General features: G+C 43.8%; 1 protein-coding gene across 1 annotated transcript in view; it reads right to left on the reverse strand.

Annotated features, from left to right (window-relative positions):
* The window catches only part of SLIT3 (slit guidance ligand 3), a 791947-nt gene that overhangs the window by 183300 nt on the left and 590324 nt on the right, over window positions 1-18323 (reverse strand). Inside the window, exons 15-16 of the mRNA XM_006115755.5 lie at window positions 6002-6152; window positions 4900-4974 (exon numbers count right to left, since the gene is read on the reverse strand). Of these exons, the coding sequence (XP_006115817.1) occupies window positions 4900-4974; window positions 6002-6152 (226 nt within the window). The remainder of the gene's footprint in view (window positions 1-4899; window positions 4975-6001; window positions 6153-18323) is intronic.

Consider the following 18323-nt stretch of genomic DNA (forward strand, 5'->3'; position numbering starts at 1 on the left):
CTGTGTGTGAAGGGGGCAGCTTCCCCAGTGCCCGGAGATTCAAATAGGCCTGGGGCTCTTCACTGCTACCCCTGCTACTGTGGCGACAGCAGTGGCTAGAGCCCTGGGCCCTTTAAAATGCCACTGGAGGCCTGTCCAGCACACTCTAGGCAGCACTGAAGGGCTGGCTGGGGAAAGCTTTTCCCTAGCCCTGCCCCTTCTACCCGAGATCCACCCCTTCCGGGAAAGTCTATCAGCCCCCTGGCAGATGGAGAGACACTGCTTGGGCAAGTATAGTGCAGGGCCCTCCTGGCTGAATCCTATATTGAAAGGTATGCATGGTACATAGCTCTCCACGGGCCCCAACAGGCCCACCCCCACCTACACTGCTATTTCTAGTAGGGCAATATCGGGCGCTGCTTCCCTGCTGCTGGACACTTGCCTTGATGCCATGAAAGATTCTGGCTGGAGCCCTTCTCTGCTGTCTCACCCCCATCAGAGTCTCTCATGCTGCATTTAGCTACACGCCACAGTGAGGCTGTGTCTAGACTACATGGCTCCATCGAAGGAGCCATGTAGATGAGGGTTGTAGGCAAAGGGAAATGAAGCGGCGATTTAAATAATCGCCGCTTCATTTAAATTTACATGGCTGCTGCGCTGAGGCGACAAACAGCTGATCAGCTGTTTGTCGGCTCAGTGCGCCAGACTGGACACTCCCCTGCCGACATCAAAGCCCTTTGTCAGCAGCCCCGTTATTCCTTGTGGGATGAGGTTTACCGGGACTGCCGACAAAGGGCTTTGATGTCGGCAGGGGAGCGTCCAGACTAGCGCGCTGAGCCGACAAACAGCTCATCAGCTGTTTGTCGGCTCACCGCAGCAGCCATGTAAATTTAAATGAAGCGGCGATTATTTAAATCGCCGCTTCATTTCCCTTTGCCCAATAAACAAATCTACATGGCTCCGTCGATGGAACCATGTAGTGTAGACGTACCCTGAGTGTGGATGCGGCTTGCCTTTCCCTACGGGGCATAGCCATGCACCCCGCCCCAAGAGGAAATAAGGTCAAAGAGATGAGGTTTTTGGCATTCCTGGGAAAATCTGCCCAAATTTGGCCAAGTGATAAGGCAGTGAAAAACCGCAGGTTGCCCATGCTGCCGATAGTTTCAAGACATTAGAAGTTAAAGTCCTGCAAAACTCTGCCCGTACTGGGCATTCTCCAGCCTGGTGCCGAGCAGGACTTGTCCAGCAACTGCAGCTGTGGTCAGGCGTGATCTATGCCAGAGAAGGGTGAGGACCCAGGCCCCTGGACTGTGAACAAGGAGTCTCTCTCTCTCTCCTGTGCTCCCAGTGCCTTCTGTGCCTGGCAGCTTGGAGGAGGGATCTGCATGATTTGAATGCAGAGGGGATGAGAGCCGGACCGGTCTCAGAGTGGACGGGGCTGTCTAGAATAGGTCAGAGGTGAGAGAAGAAGAAAAGAACGACTGAAAGTTGGGTTGTGGGGGGGACGGGGACTGGCTGGGCAAGCAGACTGGGAAAAGGGGCCAAGAAGAAAGAAACAGGTTGAGGTGCCTGAGGAAGGATTTTGGGACAGTGTGGGGCTGACTGGAGGCCAGAGTGGGGAGAGAGATGGACTGGATGGTGACACGGTGATGGGAGACTTTGGACAAGGGGCTGGCCCTGCATGGGTGCATGAACCAGGAATATGTGGGAAAGGAGGCTGTTGTGGATAAGCCCCTCGGCCTCCTATGCTGCAGGTGTTGGAAGGGGTATAGTGAATGAGGCAGGGTATTGCAGTCTCGTGGCTAATCCCAGTGGCCCTGGAAAGCTGGATTCTATTCCTGCCTCTGCCAAAGAGCTCCTCGACCCTCTCACCAAGGGTCACTAACTGTGTGGGCTTTATTTTCTGGGTCACTGACCTGAGACCCTGTGGTCTGATCGGTAGAAGTGCTGAGCACTTTCATCAGCAACTAAAGTCAACGAGAGCTGTGCTCTCAGCATAACAAGGTGCTGCACAGCGCTACGTAGTCTGAAAACCCGAGTCCCGGGTGTCTCAAATTCAGCATCCAAAACAAGTGGGAACTTCTGACTTTAATCTCCTTGTGCTGCCCATCTGTAAAATGGGGATAAGAGTAGTCCCTTTCCCCACTCGCCATCTCACAGAGGTGTTGTGAAAATAGATTCATTAATCTTTGTAAAGCACTCAGCTACTATATGACACACGTACTACCTATCCCGTGGGGCTTACCAAAGAATGAGGGCAATGATATTTCTAAAATGGTGGTGAAATCAGTCTGCATTCCTCACCCACACTGAAAAAAATGGGAGCTGGATTTAATTTTCTGGCCCCTTTTATGTAAAGTGGCAGCAGTAGCTGGCTGGAGGGCCTAACCAACATTTTTCTATCACATTCCCTGCCACACACAATAAGCAACTCTGTTAGAGTCAGAACCATCTGCAACCCCATCCGCCCAAGTCTCCCTGGCACAGAGACTGCAAAGCAAATCCCTTCTATTACACATGAAAGCAGACTATCACTTAGTCAAAGGGCAAGCCATGCTGTACAGGGGAGCTATTTTCCCAGTGGTTCAATTGCTTAATGGATACTTCTAAAGCCATTTTAGGAAAGGGTCTGTCTATAGCATTTCACACCATGAGAAGTGGTGGCATAATCATGTTTGACACCCGCTTTTCAGGAAAACTAGCACTGTTTTAAAGAAGGCAATTTTCTCCATTACCTTTTTCTAAAATCCCAGCATGCCAGTTGGGACAGCCCTTTTACTCTGGGACAACAGGGTCTTCAGGGAAAAATGAAGCCCAGCTAACCAGCATGACTAGAGAACTCTGTGCTTGGAGGCTGATAGTGAAAATTTGAGGCAATGCTTTATTATGAATGCCAGGACACAATTATCTCCCTACCAGACCTTTCCTGGCTAGAATCAGGACATCTGAAATGCACCTGCAATCTTATATACTTATCTTCTGCCAAGAATAGAGCACCAAGGATTTATTGCTTCATAGGAAACAAGCTCTTAAAACATATGGCTGCTTCATGCTGTGTTTATGATTAACCAGGCTGCCTTGTTAAAATGCCCCAACTCCTTATAGATCTACAAGCACAAGAAAGACAGGTGCTCAGTCTATTTTAAGTGTCAAATGAATTCAAGGCAATGACCCCAACTATCACATCTTATTTCCAACAACTAAAACATGATTATGTGAGATTTTTTTTTGCAGTTGTATATACTTATGCTTTCACAACACACCTGCGAGAAGTGGTGCTATTTACTGCATGGGACTACACATTATGACCTCTACAGGCAAAAGGCCTTTGTGAAAATGTCAGCAACATTCTCTAAAAAGGACTAAGCTTCCTCATGACAGCTTTCAGGCCTGCAGATATGACTAACACTCATGTTCTCTTCCATCCCTGAAGTTCAGAATCTTAAATATACAGCATCTGAACCTCTGTTGGCCTTCAAAGTGACAAAAAAAGGATCCACACCAGGGTTATGTGTCAAATCCTTAGATCTGGTATTACTTGAATCTGCTGGGAGATTCAAAAAGTATGTTAGGGAGAGTAAACATGGTTGGTTGCTTTTCCCAAACTTGATTTGACTGACCTATGGAATTTTACTCAGCAGAAATTGTAGATGAGATTCGGATGAGGACAAGTGAGGTCAACAATAAGATCTGAGAAGAATAACTTTTTAAGATAAATGTAAATTGAGTCCATAAACATCCTTTTATAATAAATAGAGTTTCAGTGTATATATTTGAAGCCACGAATCCTTGGAGCAATATATTTATCAGGAAAATTCCCATATTACTGAATCTCCCAAAATATGACTTACTGAAATATGCGAACTCCATAGGGATAGAAGGATGCATAGAGCCAATAAAGGGCTACAGAGTCATGCACATCAAAGGCAGCTGCTTTTTTCTACTCTACAGAGTATTAGTGAGCACAAGAAGCTGCACTCATTTACTTCCCATTAAAATTATTTTTTGTTTCGAGTATCTGATGCTATCATGCTACTTAGTGACCTATGTGAGGCTGTGTCTAGACTGCAGGGTTTTTTCGAAAAAAGTAGCCTTTTTTCGAAAAAACTTCACCTGCGTCTAGACTACAGCCAAGTTCTTTCGAAATTAAATGGAAGAACGTGGCTTTTCTTTCGACGGCGGTACTCCTCATTTCACGAGGAATAACGACTTTTTTCGAAAGTACTGGTTGCAGTCTAGATGCTCTTTTTCGAAAGAGGCTTTTTCGAAAGATACTTTCAAAAGAGGCTTGCAGTCTAGACGTAGCCTGAGATACAGCAGTTGTGTGTGGGCATGTACTAATACTAATTAGTGCCATGCTGGCAGTTGCAGGTAAGAACTAGAGTACAGAACTGGCATGAATGTTGAATTCCTTTCCATGTCTGTCAGTCATATCTTGGAAAAGACAGGGTGGGTGAGGTAATATTTTCTATTGGACCAACTTCTACTGGTGAGAGAAACAAGCTTTCTAACTCCACAGAACTGGTAAAGTTTAAAAGCTTCTCTTGCACCAGCAGAAAGAGGCCTAATAAAATATATTACTTCAGCCACCTTGTCTTTATCATGAGGGATCAACACAGCTAAAGCAACATTGCACACGCAGCTTAGGAAAGATGGGTTCAAGGATGCGGGCCAACATGGGAAGATTGTGGTCCCATTGCCCGCCCACACCTGGTCAGTGGCTAAACAGAAGATCTTGCCTGCCAGAGCAGTCAGACACCTCTTCCACTAAATTCACTGAAATAGAAATGGAAAGAAAACAGGACATTCTATTATTGCAGCACTGAACAGTCTGAACAGGACCCCTTCCCTTCCTCACAGTACAAGGTAGCAGGGATTATATTACATATGCATATTAATGAGACAGGAACTTGAACTTACATTTTCCTTAGGCTGGGCAGTTTCTTGAAGACTCCAGTGGCTTCTAGGACTGAGATATCGTTGTCATTTAAACGTCTGGTGGGAGCAAACAAAAAAGCACTTAATGCTCCATGCAACTCTGTAGATGTGTCTGTATGGTGAACAAGATTGCCATACAGAACATTCCACCCTAATTTCCTGCCTGCCCCCTATTCATCACCTATTTGCTTCATACAATAGAAGGTGCTATAGTAAAAAAATACAAAAATGGCCCTATAGAAATTTTAGAATTTCCATCAGAGGCATGAGATGGATGTGGTCAAAATATTTGGCCATAAAAGACTCTGATAAACGTATAACATATCACTTCAAAATGCAGTGTGCTGCTTTGGAATGAAACCTCTACACAGCTTGAGGACCTGCCTACCCGAGGGATCTCTTTCTTCTCCCACCACACTGCCACTGAAGAACTGTTCTAGCTAAAGCACAGTTCTGTGCCAATGAGAGGTAGTTGCTTGCAAAGCATTTTCTATAGGGCCCCTTAGATCTGAAAATTGCTTTGCAGGTTTGGGTCTGAAATAGCCCATGACTATTGATCCTCAAAAGTACCACAAAGATATTCATTAGCAAGGGCCATTAGGCACGGCAGAGCTTTTGGGTGGGAGGCAATATGGCCCTGACTGAAAGACCACCGGGTTAAATTTAGTTTAATTTTGTTGTGGGCATGCGTTACCATGCTCCAAAGGGTTCAAATACCTAGAGCTGTGGCTCAATAGTCTTTTTTTTCTCTTTATAGTAAGTTGAAGTAAATATTGCCTTTCATCTGAAAAGATCCCCCAAAGCAGAAAGCACACACAGGGCACACTAGCTCTTTTATACACACAGTCACGTCACATGTTAATGTGTGTAGACAGTTCTGAGGTAGAATGAACAAACTGTTTCACAGCCTTATGTGAAGGTTTAAGACAAAGAACTACCCTATTTTTTTTAATTAGAAGCCCTGCATTTTGAAAGCTCCAATAAACAAGCAGTACAAAAAAAAAAAAAAAAGAGGAAAAATGTGTAAAGGATGTTCAGAATGTCAGCATTCCTCATAACCGCCGCTGGAGGGCGTGCCACTTACAGATCGGTAGCATATTCAGGAAGGTGACTGGGTAAGCGGGTGAGTCTTTGGTTGGAACAGTCTACGATTGTGCCTTCGCAGCGACACTTTTCAGGACAGACAAGGTCCATAAAGCAGTCCCCAGTGAACTTACTTCTATAATCTTCTGAACCTGCATGAAAATGGAAATGGATCCAGGTAAACAGCCTGACAATGAACAATCCCAGAAGTCAGAGGCTGAAAAGAGACCCCCTCAGTTCCTTGTACATCATCCCACACTATAGTTCAGGGTGGTCCTGGTCTCAGGTCTAGATGACTGCCTCAGGTCCCTTCCAACCCTCATCTTGTATGACTCTATGTTCCCCATTCCCCTGCCCCAGTCTCCACTGGCCAGAGCTGCTCCTTACACGACATTCCAAGGTGTTTTGTACAGTTATTTTTAAACCTGACTCCAGAGGAAGAACTCGTCTCTCTTTCCTTTCTCCTTTGGGAGATTATTTCATAGACTTATGAGCCTCCTTGTGAAAACATCATTTTCTTAATTTTGTCTGATTATCTCTTTGGGGTTCATCCACATAGGCCTGAACACAGAGCCTCACTGCTATCAAGTTTGTTCCTGTGGCTTTCATTCTTGCATCAGACCAGAGGTCTCTAATAGTGTGAGCAAGCAAAATGGTATGTTAAAGTGAAGGAGTAATTACAAACAAGGCTATTCGGAAAGGGTATTTTTACTGGCTATTAACCTAGCGTAGGCAAGCCTAGTCAATTTTGCAACAGTTAGATAGCTTGATTAATGACATTAAACAAAAAACAGTTGAAAGTAACAGCAGTTTATATCAATTTCATTTTAATCAAGGTAAGGACAGACTGTACTTAGTGAGAATCCCTCTCTAACATGCCAGTATACTGTAATTGCCGGACCTCTTTGACAAGGCTTTTGACCCATTCTAATGAAATGCTTTTCCAATTAGGTTCAATGAACTACTCTGTACTTTTCAGCATTTTTATTAATAATAAGGGGTTTGAAACTTGATCTCTATGCTTCTGGAGCCAAAAGTATTAATAAATGTATGTAAATCCAAGGGTTGCCAGGACACATCTAGACATGCAATACTTGCCTGCTCACTTCATATTTCATTATGGAACCACCAAAAATTGGTTGGAAACATGTGTTATGCTTAAATGATCATAACATTCAAACCCATATTTTAACCTGTCTAGTGCTCCAAAAGTCAATTGTTATTGTAAAAGGTCTTTGTCACTGCCAAAAACACTTAGTTGAAAAGCACTAATTCGACAGGCAATTGCCTTTTCATAGTGTTTTGAACAAGTTCGATTTTAAAGAATTGTGAAAAAAAAATCCCCAGGCTGAAATTTGCTTTGTGAGACTTATAGTTTCTATGTCGAGGCTGATAAAAACACCACTGCTTGTTCTACGATTGCAAACAAGAAGAATAAATGAATCATTCAATGGTACCATAATTTTATTAATTCCCATTACAGATCACCTTACCAGGGGAATCCAGTGAAATCTGGAAGCTCCAAAGTTCTAGCACTTTAATCATCAGACCAATAGGTTAAAGTCCCATAGACAACACAATAGTTAAAACTACAGTGCAGAAAGAAAAGCAGGTAACATATTGAAAACTACAGCAATAGCCCATTATATGTTTTAATGTGCATGAGAAATAACAGCCAACTCTCTGCGGAAAATCCCATAACAGGGGCACAAGTTAAAATGGTGACAAGTGAACAGCAGTACGTACAATGGACAGCACTCTAACCCGAGTCCCTTAAAACTTCAAAATTGTTATTCCACCTGTTGCAACTGAAAGTTTTATTCGTTTTATATTTGTATTTTAGGTTTAGTAATGTAGTAATGTAAGGTAATATATAATCATATTTAATATTGTAGTAAGTCAAATCCTTTAGTTAAGTATGTATCTCCTATATTTCCTTGTTCTAAAGTTTAGTAAGTAAAGAGACAGGATCTCATATTGTGTCTATGTTAATGAGATTAGAAATACTGAAGGCCCGGGCCTTTGATGTGAATTGTTTTGATTTTGCTTAATATAAAACAGTACTGTTTACTTTTGAAGGATTTTGTGAAAGACTATTTGTATGAATGAGATATGGTGTAAAGGTCATCATTAGAGCCAGATGGTCAAGAAAGAAGGGGGGTAATGCGGGTGAAGACAAACTGTAAAAGACAGACTGGGAAGAAACCATATCGGTGTCAGAGAAACCATCAATGTGTACCAATGGTCAAGAATTGATCAGATTGGTAGAACTGACAGCTCTAAAGGTGAAGGGCAGGCACCCCTGAAAACCACTGATTAAATCCAGGACAGGATGAGCCTTTCGAGATGTTTTGGGAACACTGACACCAAAGAGATAATGCTCCGGTCATGAGCTGACACAGCAGAATCCATTGATTTCAACAGAGAAGAGGATTATAAAAGCAGGGTGCTTTGCTATGGAACTTTGGGTTTGTCTTGCCACAAACTCCAGAAAATCATCAGATCGATCGACCGACAAAGGCCCTGCTCTCCCTCTGTGTTCAAACTAACTGGCCATTAGACGGATACATAATCTGGACTGGTAATTATAACGTCGTCTGGTGGGACTGTGTGTGTGTATGGTGTTTGTTTGTGTGAGTGGTTGAAAAGCATATGCAACTGTTGTATACTCAATAAATGTGGCGTACTGCCTTTTCCCCTATAAAAGATCTTCTGTGCTTCATTTAAGCAGATAACACACCACCCACACTGAGCAGTCCCCAGGAATTAAGCAGTGACCAGAAACGGGTCTGAGAATATATCAAATTTAACCTCTTAAAAAATCACTTGTAACTTTCAGTATAAATCCATGCCTTGAAAGAATAATTGTGAATGCTGTAATTTGGTGATGAGTCTACAGTACTTTGGACATAATATCCAGTGTCCTGGGAGCAAATGAGGGATGGGTGAAGGAGTAGAAAGCCCAGCAAAAAAGGCACAGAGGAGCGAGCATGCATTTTCGAGGGATGTAAGATATTAATTTCTAGACATATTTTCTCAATCTTTTTGGAAAAGCTAATAGAAAGAAATTTACCACATGTGACTTTGCAACTTCAAATTCCAATTCCCCCACTGTGTACATGCTTCATACATATGCTGTATCAACCATTAGAAACCCATCTAGCCTGAGCACCAGTCCACCACCTGCATGCTTGGAACAGGTGAAAACCCTCTGAGCTCAGCAGGAGAGAAAGGAAGGAAAGGGTTTAAAAAAGATTTAAAGAAGAGTTAGCTGTATAAGCATGGAGTCAAAAGTGATAAATAACACACACATCCTCATCAAGTAGTCAAAGTCATCCATTAGGCTGAAAGACAGCAGGAATTGGCTGCCAAAGATTAGATAAAATTTACCATTTGACTAGAGCCTTGAGATCACTTGGACAGGTGGCTGCTCCATTAAGTTATTCCCATCAGGGAAAGTAATGTAAAATGCAGCCATCTGCTTGCAAAACTGCTTAAATGTGTGTCCCCATCTCTACATGTGATATTTTATCAGCACACTACCACAGAGGTTTCTGTGGATATGGTATGATTTAAAAAGCACAATTAGAGATCATGTGCAAATACTGCTTCCTCTATTCTAAAACTTAACCTCAGTGAACCATGGAGAAGAGCTATAGAATCTGTGAAAAAAAAGCTTTGTTTCAGACTAAGCATTAACTCTCATTTTTATCCCACTTCAGTAGGGAGATCTGTGAAGCTAGCCTGAATGTAAAACATGGTATGAAACTTTAAAGTAATTTCCGGTATTGAAACATTACAATAATTAAATTGTCTCTAAAAAGGAGTTGCCAAATACAATAATTGGGGAACTGCATTAAACTGAAGTGCCCATTAGTGTTATAGAATTTTTTACCTAGTAATCTCAGAAGCACTGTTACAACAAACAGCTGATAAAGCAACAAAATGTCCACAGGCAAATACAGCTTTTTCCCATTTCACTAACGGGTAAATTGCAACAAGGTTAACCACCAATTTTTGAAGAGAGTCCATTAAGTTGCAGTGAAATTTTTTTTCTGGTACTCAACTTGAGAATTAAAGTTCTATGGCTGAGAATTAAAGGGGTTCTTAGTTAAATTCTGAAATAAGTGGTCTGATTTTCAAAAATGCCAGCCATCCAGCAGATCCCAGTGGTTTTAACACAGGTGTTTCAAATTGACCACCCAACAATTAACGGATGAAAATGTAGTACTAAGTGCTTTAATCAAAGTCAGAGTGGCAGAGAAAAGAACAAAACCAAATGAGGAATCCTGACACAATTTCTTAAACTAACCACTAGCTAACACTATCTCTGGGTTTACTGGGAAATATAGCTAGGGCCTGGTAATTCACTATGTGGTAGGGATGTTAAGAGCAGCCTTTGTATGTGGCCAGACCATGGTACTGTGGACAGGGGCTGCTCCGCAGGATTTGGAGCAGCCTCTGCTGCCCCTCCCTCACTCTGCTGCCTCTGATAGAGGCAACAGTGTGCAGGGGGAGGGGCAGCAGAAAAGGTGCTGGGGGGAACTGACTTTGAAGTTGGCTCCTCCCAGCACTGGCTCTTGTCCCCTCACCCGCCACTGCCTCTGATACAGAAGCAGCAAGGGGGGGGAATGAGTAGTCGATTAGGAATGAGTAGATTAACCGATAAGTCTAGGCTTATTGGTTAGTTGACTACTTGCTTACATCCCTCCTCTTTAGTGTCAGCAACTTGTCAGGCCTGATGTATTCATTGCCCCAAGTCAGTGTTGTCATGATCTGTATCTAAAAGGTGTCATGTAAGGTAACACACAGGTCAAGAAAATCATTGTGTCGGATATCGTTATAAATATGTGGTAAAATTACATTCTTGCAATATATTTGGCAAGCAATGCATAAGCTCAGCCTAAACAAACCCTATACATTTGCTTGTCCAATCAGCCTGGTCATCAAGTAAAGTTAATGAAAGTACATTTACATACAAGGTAAACAAAGCTAACAAGCAAGGGAGAAGACAGGTTGGTGTCTGTACCCCAAGGAAGGAAAGAGAACCTTTGCCTGGGCTTACTTTTCAAAGACTACCGTATTTTCCGGCGTATAGGGCGACTGGGTGTATAAGACGACCCCCTATCTTTTTAATTAAAAGATAGGGTTTCATCTTATACCCCAGCGCCCCTCCGCCTCCTTTGCTCCCGGTGTCCCTGGTCTGCTGGAGATGGTCCCCAGCAGACCAGAGGCACCGGGAGCAAAGCCGCCAGGAGCGCCTGGGCTGCCCCCCCCCCCCGCCGGAGCCCCTCCGCGGCTTTGAAAGCCTCGGGGGAAGCCGGCGGCGGGGCATCCCAGGCGCGCATGGGCTGCCCCCCCGCCGGAGCCCCTCCGCGGCTTTGAAAGCCTCGGGGGAAGCCGGCGGGGGGGCAGCCCATGCGCGCCTGGGATGCCCCCCCGCCGGCTTCCCCCGAGGCTTTCAAAGCCGCGGAGGGGCTCCGGCGGGGGGGCAGCCCATGCGCGCCTGGGATGCCCCGCCGCCGGCTTCCCCCGAGGCTTTCAAAGCCGCGGAGGGGCTCCGGCGGCGGGGCATCCGGCGTACAAGACGACCCCCGATTTTTGGGGGATTTTTTTAACATCAGAGGTCGTCTTGTACGCCGGAATATACGGTACATGTTAAAGGTTTATTGGGCTATAAAAAGAAGGGGTACGTCTACACTTGCTCCCTAGTTCGAACTAGGGATGCAAATGTAGGCGACCAAAATTGCTAATGAAGCAGGGATTTAAATAGCCTGCGCTTCCTTAGCATGATCTCGCCGGAGCGTTATTCTGCTCAACAGCTGTTTCGAAAGTGAAAGTGCGCGCCAGGACGCTTTAGTTTGAAGTAACCCCCTTGGTTCGAAATCAAGTGTCCCAGCGCACACTTTCACTTTTGAAACAGCTGTTGAGCGGAGTAACACGCCAGCAAGATCATGCTAATGAAGCGTGGGATATTTAAATCCCTGCTTCATTAGCAATTTCGGTCGCCTACATTTGCATCCCTAGTTCGAACTGGGGAGCAAGTGTAGACGTACCCAAGGGGAAAGAACCCCATAGTCATCCTTCACCTAAGCAGACAAAGAAAACAGGTGGCTTTGGGCACAGTGATGGATCCTGGCTAAGGTCTACCCAGCCATGCTGGGAAAATCTCTATGTAGTTGAATTCCAGTCTCAATAGCTTATTTTCAAATTTGTTTCTTTGTAACCATTTTTATCCCCGTTACTTATACTTGATATCACTTTAGGGACTGGTTTTACTTCCCATGAACCAATTCAGTGCTGTGATTGAAGGGAAGGGTGTGTTAACCTCAGTTAAGCCAACAGGCTTCTCTACTGTCTCTTTAAAGGAGCAGCAAACTTGTAAGGTTTCATGAGTTTTCCAGTGTGAGGGTGGGAGAGAGTTTTGGGGAAACTCGGGACTGGAAGGGTTGCATACATCCCCTAGAAGAAGAACTAAGAGGTAGAAGCCAAACTTGTCTCCAGGCTGTTGATGTCAGGGCTGTGAGGCACAGCAGCATAACATGTAAGATACCCAGGGCTGCAAGGCAGGTGTTGATGGAACTCCTTACTGGCCTGACAAGGGTTTTCAAATTCTGAGTCATGGCTTGTAAGGGCAAGCCATTAACTGGCCATCAGATGCTTTGTTTACCTGTGTCTCTGCAGGTATGAGCAATCATAACTCCCATTGGCCACACATCTCCATTCCTGGCCAATGGAAGCTGCAGCAAGTGGTGTCTCGGTCCGCATTACTTCCAGCAGCTCCCATTGGCTGGGAACAGCAATCCACAGCCAACGGGAGCTGCCTTATCCGTACCTGCGGAGGCGCAGGTATACAAAGTGTCTTGCAGCCAGCTAGCAGCTTTCCCTTACAAGCTGGGACCCAGTGTTTGAAAACTCCTGGCTTAGACAATTTAACAATAGCAAAAATGTTTCTGACTTTAGCACATTTTATCAGTAAAGCTTCTAAATAAAATGCAGTGCTATCTTACTGCTAAGCTTCCATTTGCAGCTCTTAAAGCACTTTATAAAAGGTGGGGGTCATTATCCCTATTTTACATGGGGGAAACTGTGGCAGAGAGAAGTTAAATGACTTGCTTAAGGTCACAGTCAAGGATCAGATCAAGAAAAAATCTCTAGCATGCTCTTTTGCAATGTTCTGCTCCAACCATCAGAAAAGGTCACCCTCCTGTTAGAAACTTTTTTCTGTTTCAATAGACATACGGATATGGAGACTTTCCTGAAATGGTTTATCACAGTATTTTTTAGTGTTAGTTCAGTCCTGAGATTCTGTTAAGTAGCAGGAATGTAACTACAAATAACACTGCCTCCGCTGTGATTCCAAGGTGTGGTTCATGCAATATAGTTCACAGGACAGCTCTAAAAACTGTTACTCTAATTATGATCTCTTTAGCTAATGAAATGAACATGATTTTTGATCTTGATAAAATTATCATCGAAGCCAGAACCGAATAATCCATTAGCAAGACAGCCAATGTGTTCTCTTCAATATCGATTACACAAATGAGGTATTTAGAGACAGGCATTCTGAAAAATCACTTTTCAACACTACTGTTCCCTGGGGTTATCCTCGCTGCAAACTGGAATCCACTGGAGGGTCTATTTATAGAACAGAAATAACCTTTTTTCACTTTTCCTGCGAGAATGAGGGAATCTCTCACCTTTTGATGCTTCTTAAAACAGCAGAAGTATCCAGCATGCCATGCGGCAGGAAAGTATGCAGCCTTCCATGGTGCTTGACAGAACCATGTTCAATTTGTATTGTTCTACCACATGGTTAGATCAAGCACAAAGGAAAACCTCATTAACAGCCAGAGTCAGTGTTAGGCAGCGCCAAAGAGAGAGGAGCCTTGAGAGGAAGCAGCATGGAGAAGCAGAAGCTGGAGATTTCACGGAGAGCTGCTGTCCATTTCACCCATGCAAAAAGGAGCTGGAGTACAAGAAGTCATCACTGAATGCTACAACTGCAAGAACACCCTGTATAGGACAATCTATTAGCATCTGAGAATGGGGAACAGAGATTTTTAAAGGCAGAACTACTGTGACAGAAAACACTATCAAAGGATTGCAAGTGGTTGCCTCCAGCAGGTGTATACAATAAACTGCACAGTGAACATGCGGGGCTAGAGCAACATACAAAATACCTGATCTACTGGGTCCCCTTACTCTCTTCTGGAGACTCCTTTTACAAGATACACTATAAAAGAATATTTCACTTTTTTGGTTTTTATTATACTATCCACTGAAGAAGCCAGCTTGGAGGCACAAAAAGCCAACTTCTGACGCCAGAGCATATGCTGGTAAACACCGGATTCCTGCATAATAGTCAAACTCTGGCTTCAAATGCTTGCAGCCAACTCACTGAAGCCACTGGGAATATTTCCAAGAGAGTAAAAATAAGCAGCAGTGCTCATTGCTTGACTCCTGGGTTTTTTTTTTAAACACATTTCAAAACATGGACATAGGATAGAAAAATTACAGTTTGAAATATTAACACATCTGTTTCTCGGCGGTCGCTCGATAATGAGTAGGATGTCTTCCTGTCACCCTCCTATTGCTCCTTAGCATACTGCCTGTAGTTTCCCATAAGGTGGCTGAAATGTGGCTAAATCTGTGTGTCTCAAAGTGGTCTGCTAAACTACTTTGAGAAACCTGTTAAGTGGCTGCGCTGGTTTGTTTATTTACTAATGCAACAGCCATGGAGCCTCGAGGCTCCTTTTGGCTCTGTTTTGCCATTTGAAGCCACAGGAAGCCTCATGTAAGCCTCCCTCTTTCCCTGATCCCAGGTTCATGTCCTTATAATTTACCCCCGGGTTCTTGACATTAGGGGCAGAACTTTCAAAAGTGCTCAGTGACAGCCTTACTCTGCGCCATGTGAAATCAACGCACATTGACTTCAGCGGGCACACAGCTAAGCCAATGAGAAGTGCTTTTGAAAGACTCATCTGAGCTGTATTCACATAGATGACAAGGAACAGGAATGAAGGGGGACAGGTTCTATGCAGCTGGTAGGATGCTGGTACCCAGAAGACTGTGGTCTTTGTCAGAGTAAGGCATTCACTGCAGCAGCACAGAACAGCTTATAAAGTTTTGCAAAGGCTCAGGTCTCTAGTCATATGATATTGTTGCTCTTCTCTGGTTGGATGAGCAACTAAAACAAGCAGAGGGTATGATCCAGTCCCTGGGTTCTATATTGGCTTGGGGAGGGCCTAGAGAGGCAGAGATGAGGAAATGGCACTTTAAACCATCTTTGTTTAAGGATCACTTGGGACAGAGACATCACTGGTAGAAAAATTAAGCTACTGTAACACTGAATTCTCTTTCTTTCATAATTCACACAAAGTTGCATGGATTCCACCTCTGGCTTACTTATAATAACATGCATCTCAGGGGTCTTGCTGGGGTTTTTTTGGTACAGTCCTAGCTGTGAAGGATGCAGTCCCATAATCTTATTCCTCCTCCTTTTTAACCAAGCAAGAACTCAGACCCTGAATTATTGAACTAAAATCCACCCAGGTGCACTGTTATGCAGACACATTTCTTATCTACCTAGTGCCCTTAGTTCAATGTAACTGTCTCCAACATTCAGCAAACAAACAATAATTTTGATGTGGATACACACTTTTAATTATAATGGAGGGAGGAGGGCATGTAAAAAACACCAGCATAAAGCTTTGGGGAATATTTGAACAAGTCTGTGTCTCTACATTGCATTCATTAAGCTTTTCTCTGTTTTTAACTGTCTGAGCTAGTCATGAACCACTATGAACCACCATGAACAAAAGGTAATAATGTAAAGAGGAAGGGGTCTACCACAATGTTAGACTACTGACTGAGTTTTTCTTCACTCAGTGCACAGTCAACTTGTGGAACTCCTTGCCAGTGGATGCGGTGAAGGCTAGAATTTTAACAGGGTTCAAAAAAGGGCTAGATAGATTCATGGAGGTTAGGTTCATCAATGGCTATTAGCCAGGATAGGTAGGAATGGTGTCCCAAGCCCTTGCTTCTCTGGAAGTGGAACACAAGGGAGGGATCGCGTGAGGATTACCTGTTGTTGGCAGACAGGATACTGGGCTAGATGGACCTTTGGTCTGACCCAATATGGTCATTCTTATGTTCTATCTAGTTCAAGTCCTTCTCATACTCAAGGGCTATGTCTACACTGGCATCCTTTTCCGGAAATGCTTAAAACGGAACAGTTTTCCATTATAAGTATTTCCGGAAAAAGCACGTCTACATTGGCAGGATGCTTTTCCGGAAAAGCACTTTTTCCGGAAAAGCTTCCCTGCCAATGTAGACGCGCTTTTCCGCAAAAAAGCCCCGACTGTCATTTTCGTGATCAGGGCTTTTTTGCGGAAAAGAAATCTGTGCTGTCTACACTGGCCCTTTTCCGGAACAGTTTTCTGGAAAAGGACTTTTGCCCAAATGGAAGCAGCATAGTTTTTCCGGAAAAGCACTGATAATTTTACAGTAGATCATCAGTGCTTTTCCGGAAATTCAAGGGGCCAGTGTAGACAGCTGGCAAGTTATTCCGGAAAAGCGGCTGATTTTCTGGAATAAGTGGCCAGTGTAGACACAGCCAAGAAGATAGGTAGTCAGAAGCACCTTACCCTTGCTTTGCAGTTACATATTGGGATTTCTGTCCAAGGCAGCCAGAGCAAAATATGCCAGGAAACAGCAGCTCTTTGATAAATGTACAGAGAAAGGCAGGAAAGCTGACTGCTTGTGCTTTGGTCCCAAACGCCTTGCTGCTTCAGAAAATGAATTTCAATTTGGTCTCAAAGCTCATTTTTCATGAGTCTCTGTATGAACAAAACATCACTCACATAAATGTTCGCAAAATTTTATGTATGAAGAGGAGTGACTGATATGGGAAATTGAAAGATTGTTGTCAATTTACTGAAAACTTGGCAGACAATTTTCCTTACCACTGGCCCAACTATAATAGAAGAATGTTAAATGTAAGTTACATCAAAGGAACATTGCATGGTTTACTGTAAAAGGAAAATCCACACAGTGGTGATCAGAGGTCTGGTTGAATCTGAAGTTCGAAACAGAATTGTATATAGTGCTCTGTTTTCAGCACTGTCATTAGGTTGCAGCAACGCAGCAAACTGTTTAGGTATCCAAAACATCAGACAAAAGATTTATTGACCTATGTTATTCATATATTACTGTATTTTTTTAAACTGGCTTTCCTCATACTAATGCCTCTCATATGCTTTTCTTATTTTCTATTTAAGTTCCTTTTGGTACTCTTTAAATGGTGCTAGATTGACAGCTGCAGTGAGTGACATTGAATGTAGCCACAGACAAGTGCAATGAGGCAGTAGCAATGTGCTTATCCCCAGACTGGAGGTACCATTCACTAGGGACTTGAGGGCAACTCTGTATCCATCCCCTTTCTGTCCTGTTCCTCTCTGCTGAGATCTCCATCAAGTGTGTTGGCTGGTAAGATTTACAGTCAGCTGATGAACTGTTATCTGCTTTCTGTCAAATGTTCTACTTTCGTCAAAAGAGAGGGCCTAAAATTAAACAATGAGACACCTTCATCTTTACTCTTTTGGGGGGGGGGGTGTGGAGGCTACGTTCTCTAGAAACCAAGATTCCTTACTCTAAGAAAGAAAGAAACCCTATAGTAGGGGTGGGGAACCTCACAGAATCATAGAATACTAGGACTGGAAGGGACCTCGAGAGGTCACCGAGTCCAGTCCCCTGCCCTCATGGCAGGGCCAAGTACTGCTAGACCATCCCTGACAGATGTCTATCTAATCTGCTCTTAGATATCTCCAGAGATATTCACAACCTCTCTAGGCAACTTATTCCAGTGTTTAACCACCCTGACAGTTAGGAACTTTTTCCCAATGTCCAACCTAAACCTCCCTTGCTGCAGTTTGAGCCCATTGCTTCTTGTTCTAGCCTCAGAGACTAAGGAGAACAATTTTTCTCCCTCCTCCTTGTGACACCATTTTAGACACCTGAAAACCGCTATCATGTCCCCTCTCAATCTTCTCTTTTCCAAACTAAACAAGCCCAATTTTTTCAGTCTTCCTTCATAGGTCATGTTCTCTAGATCTTAAATCATTCTTGTTGCTCTTCTCTGGATTTTCTCCAGCTTCTCCACACCTTTCTTGAAATGTGGTGCCCAGAATTGGACACAATACTCCAACTGAGGCCTGATCATCCAGCCCACGGCTTAGCTGGATCTGGCCCCCAAGGCTCATGGCTCCCCCCCAATATTAGGGAGCCTGCACCTCGAGATGCTCCAGCCACCCCGAGACTGG

This window comes from Pelodiscus sinensis, chromosome 16 (genome assembly GCF_052426305.1).
Source record: "Pelodiscus sinensis isolate ZL-2025 chromosome 16, ASM5242630v1, whole genome shotgun sequence".
NCBI lineage: Eukaryota > Metazoa > Chordata > Testudines > Trionychidae > Pelodiscus > Pelodiscus sinensis.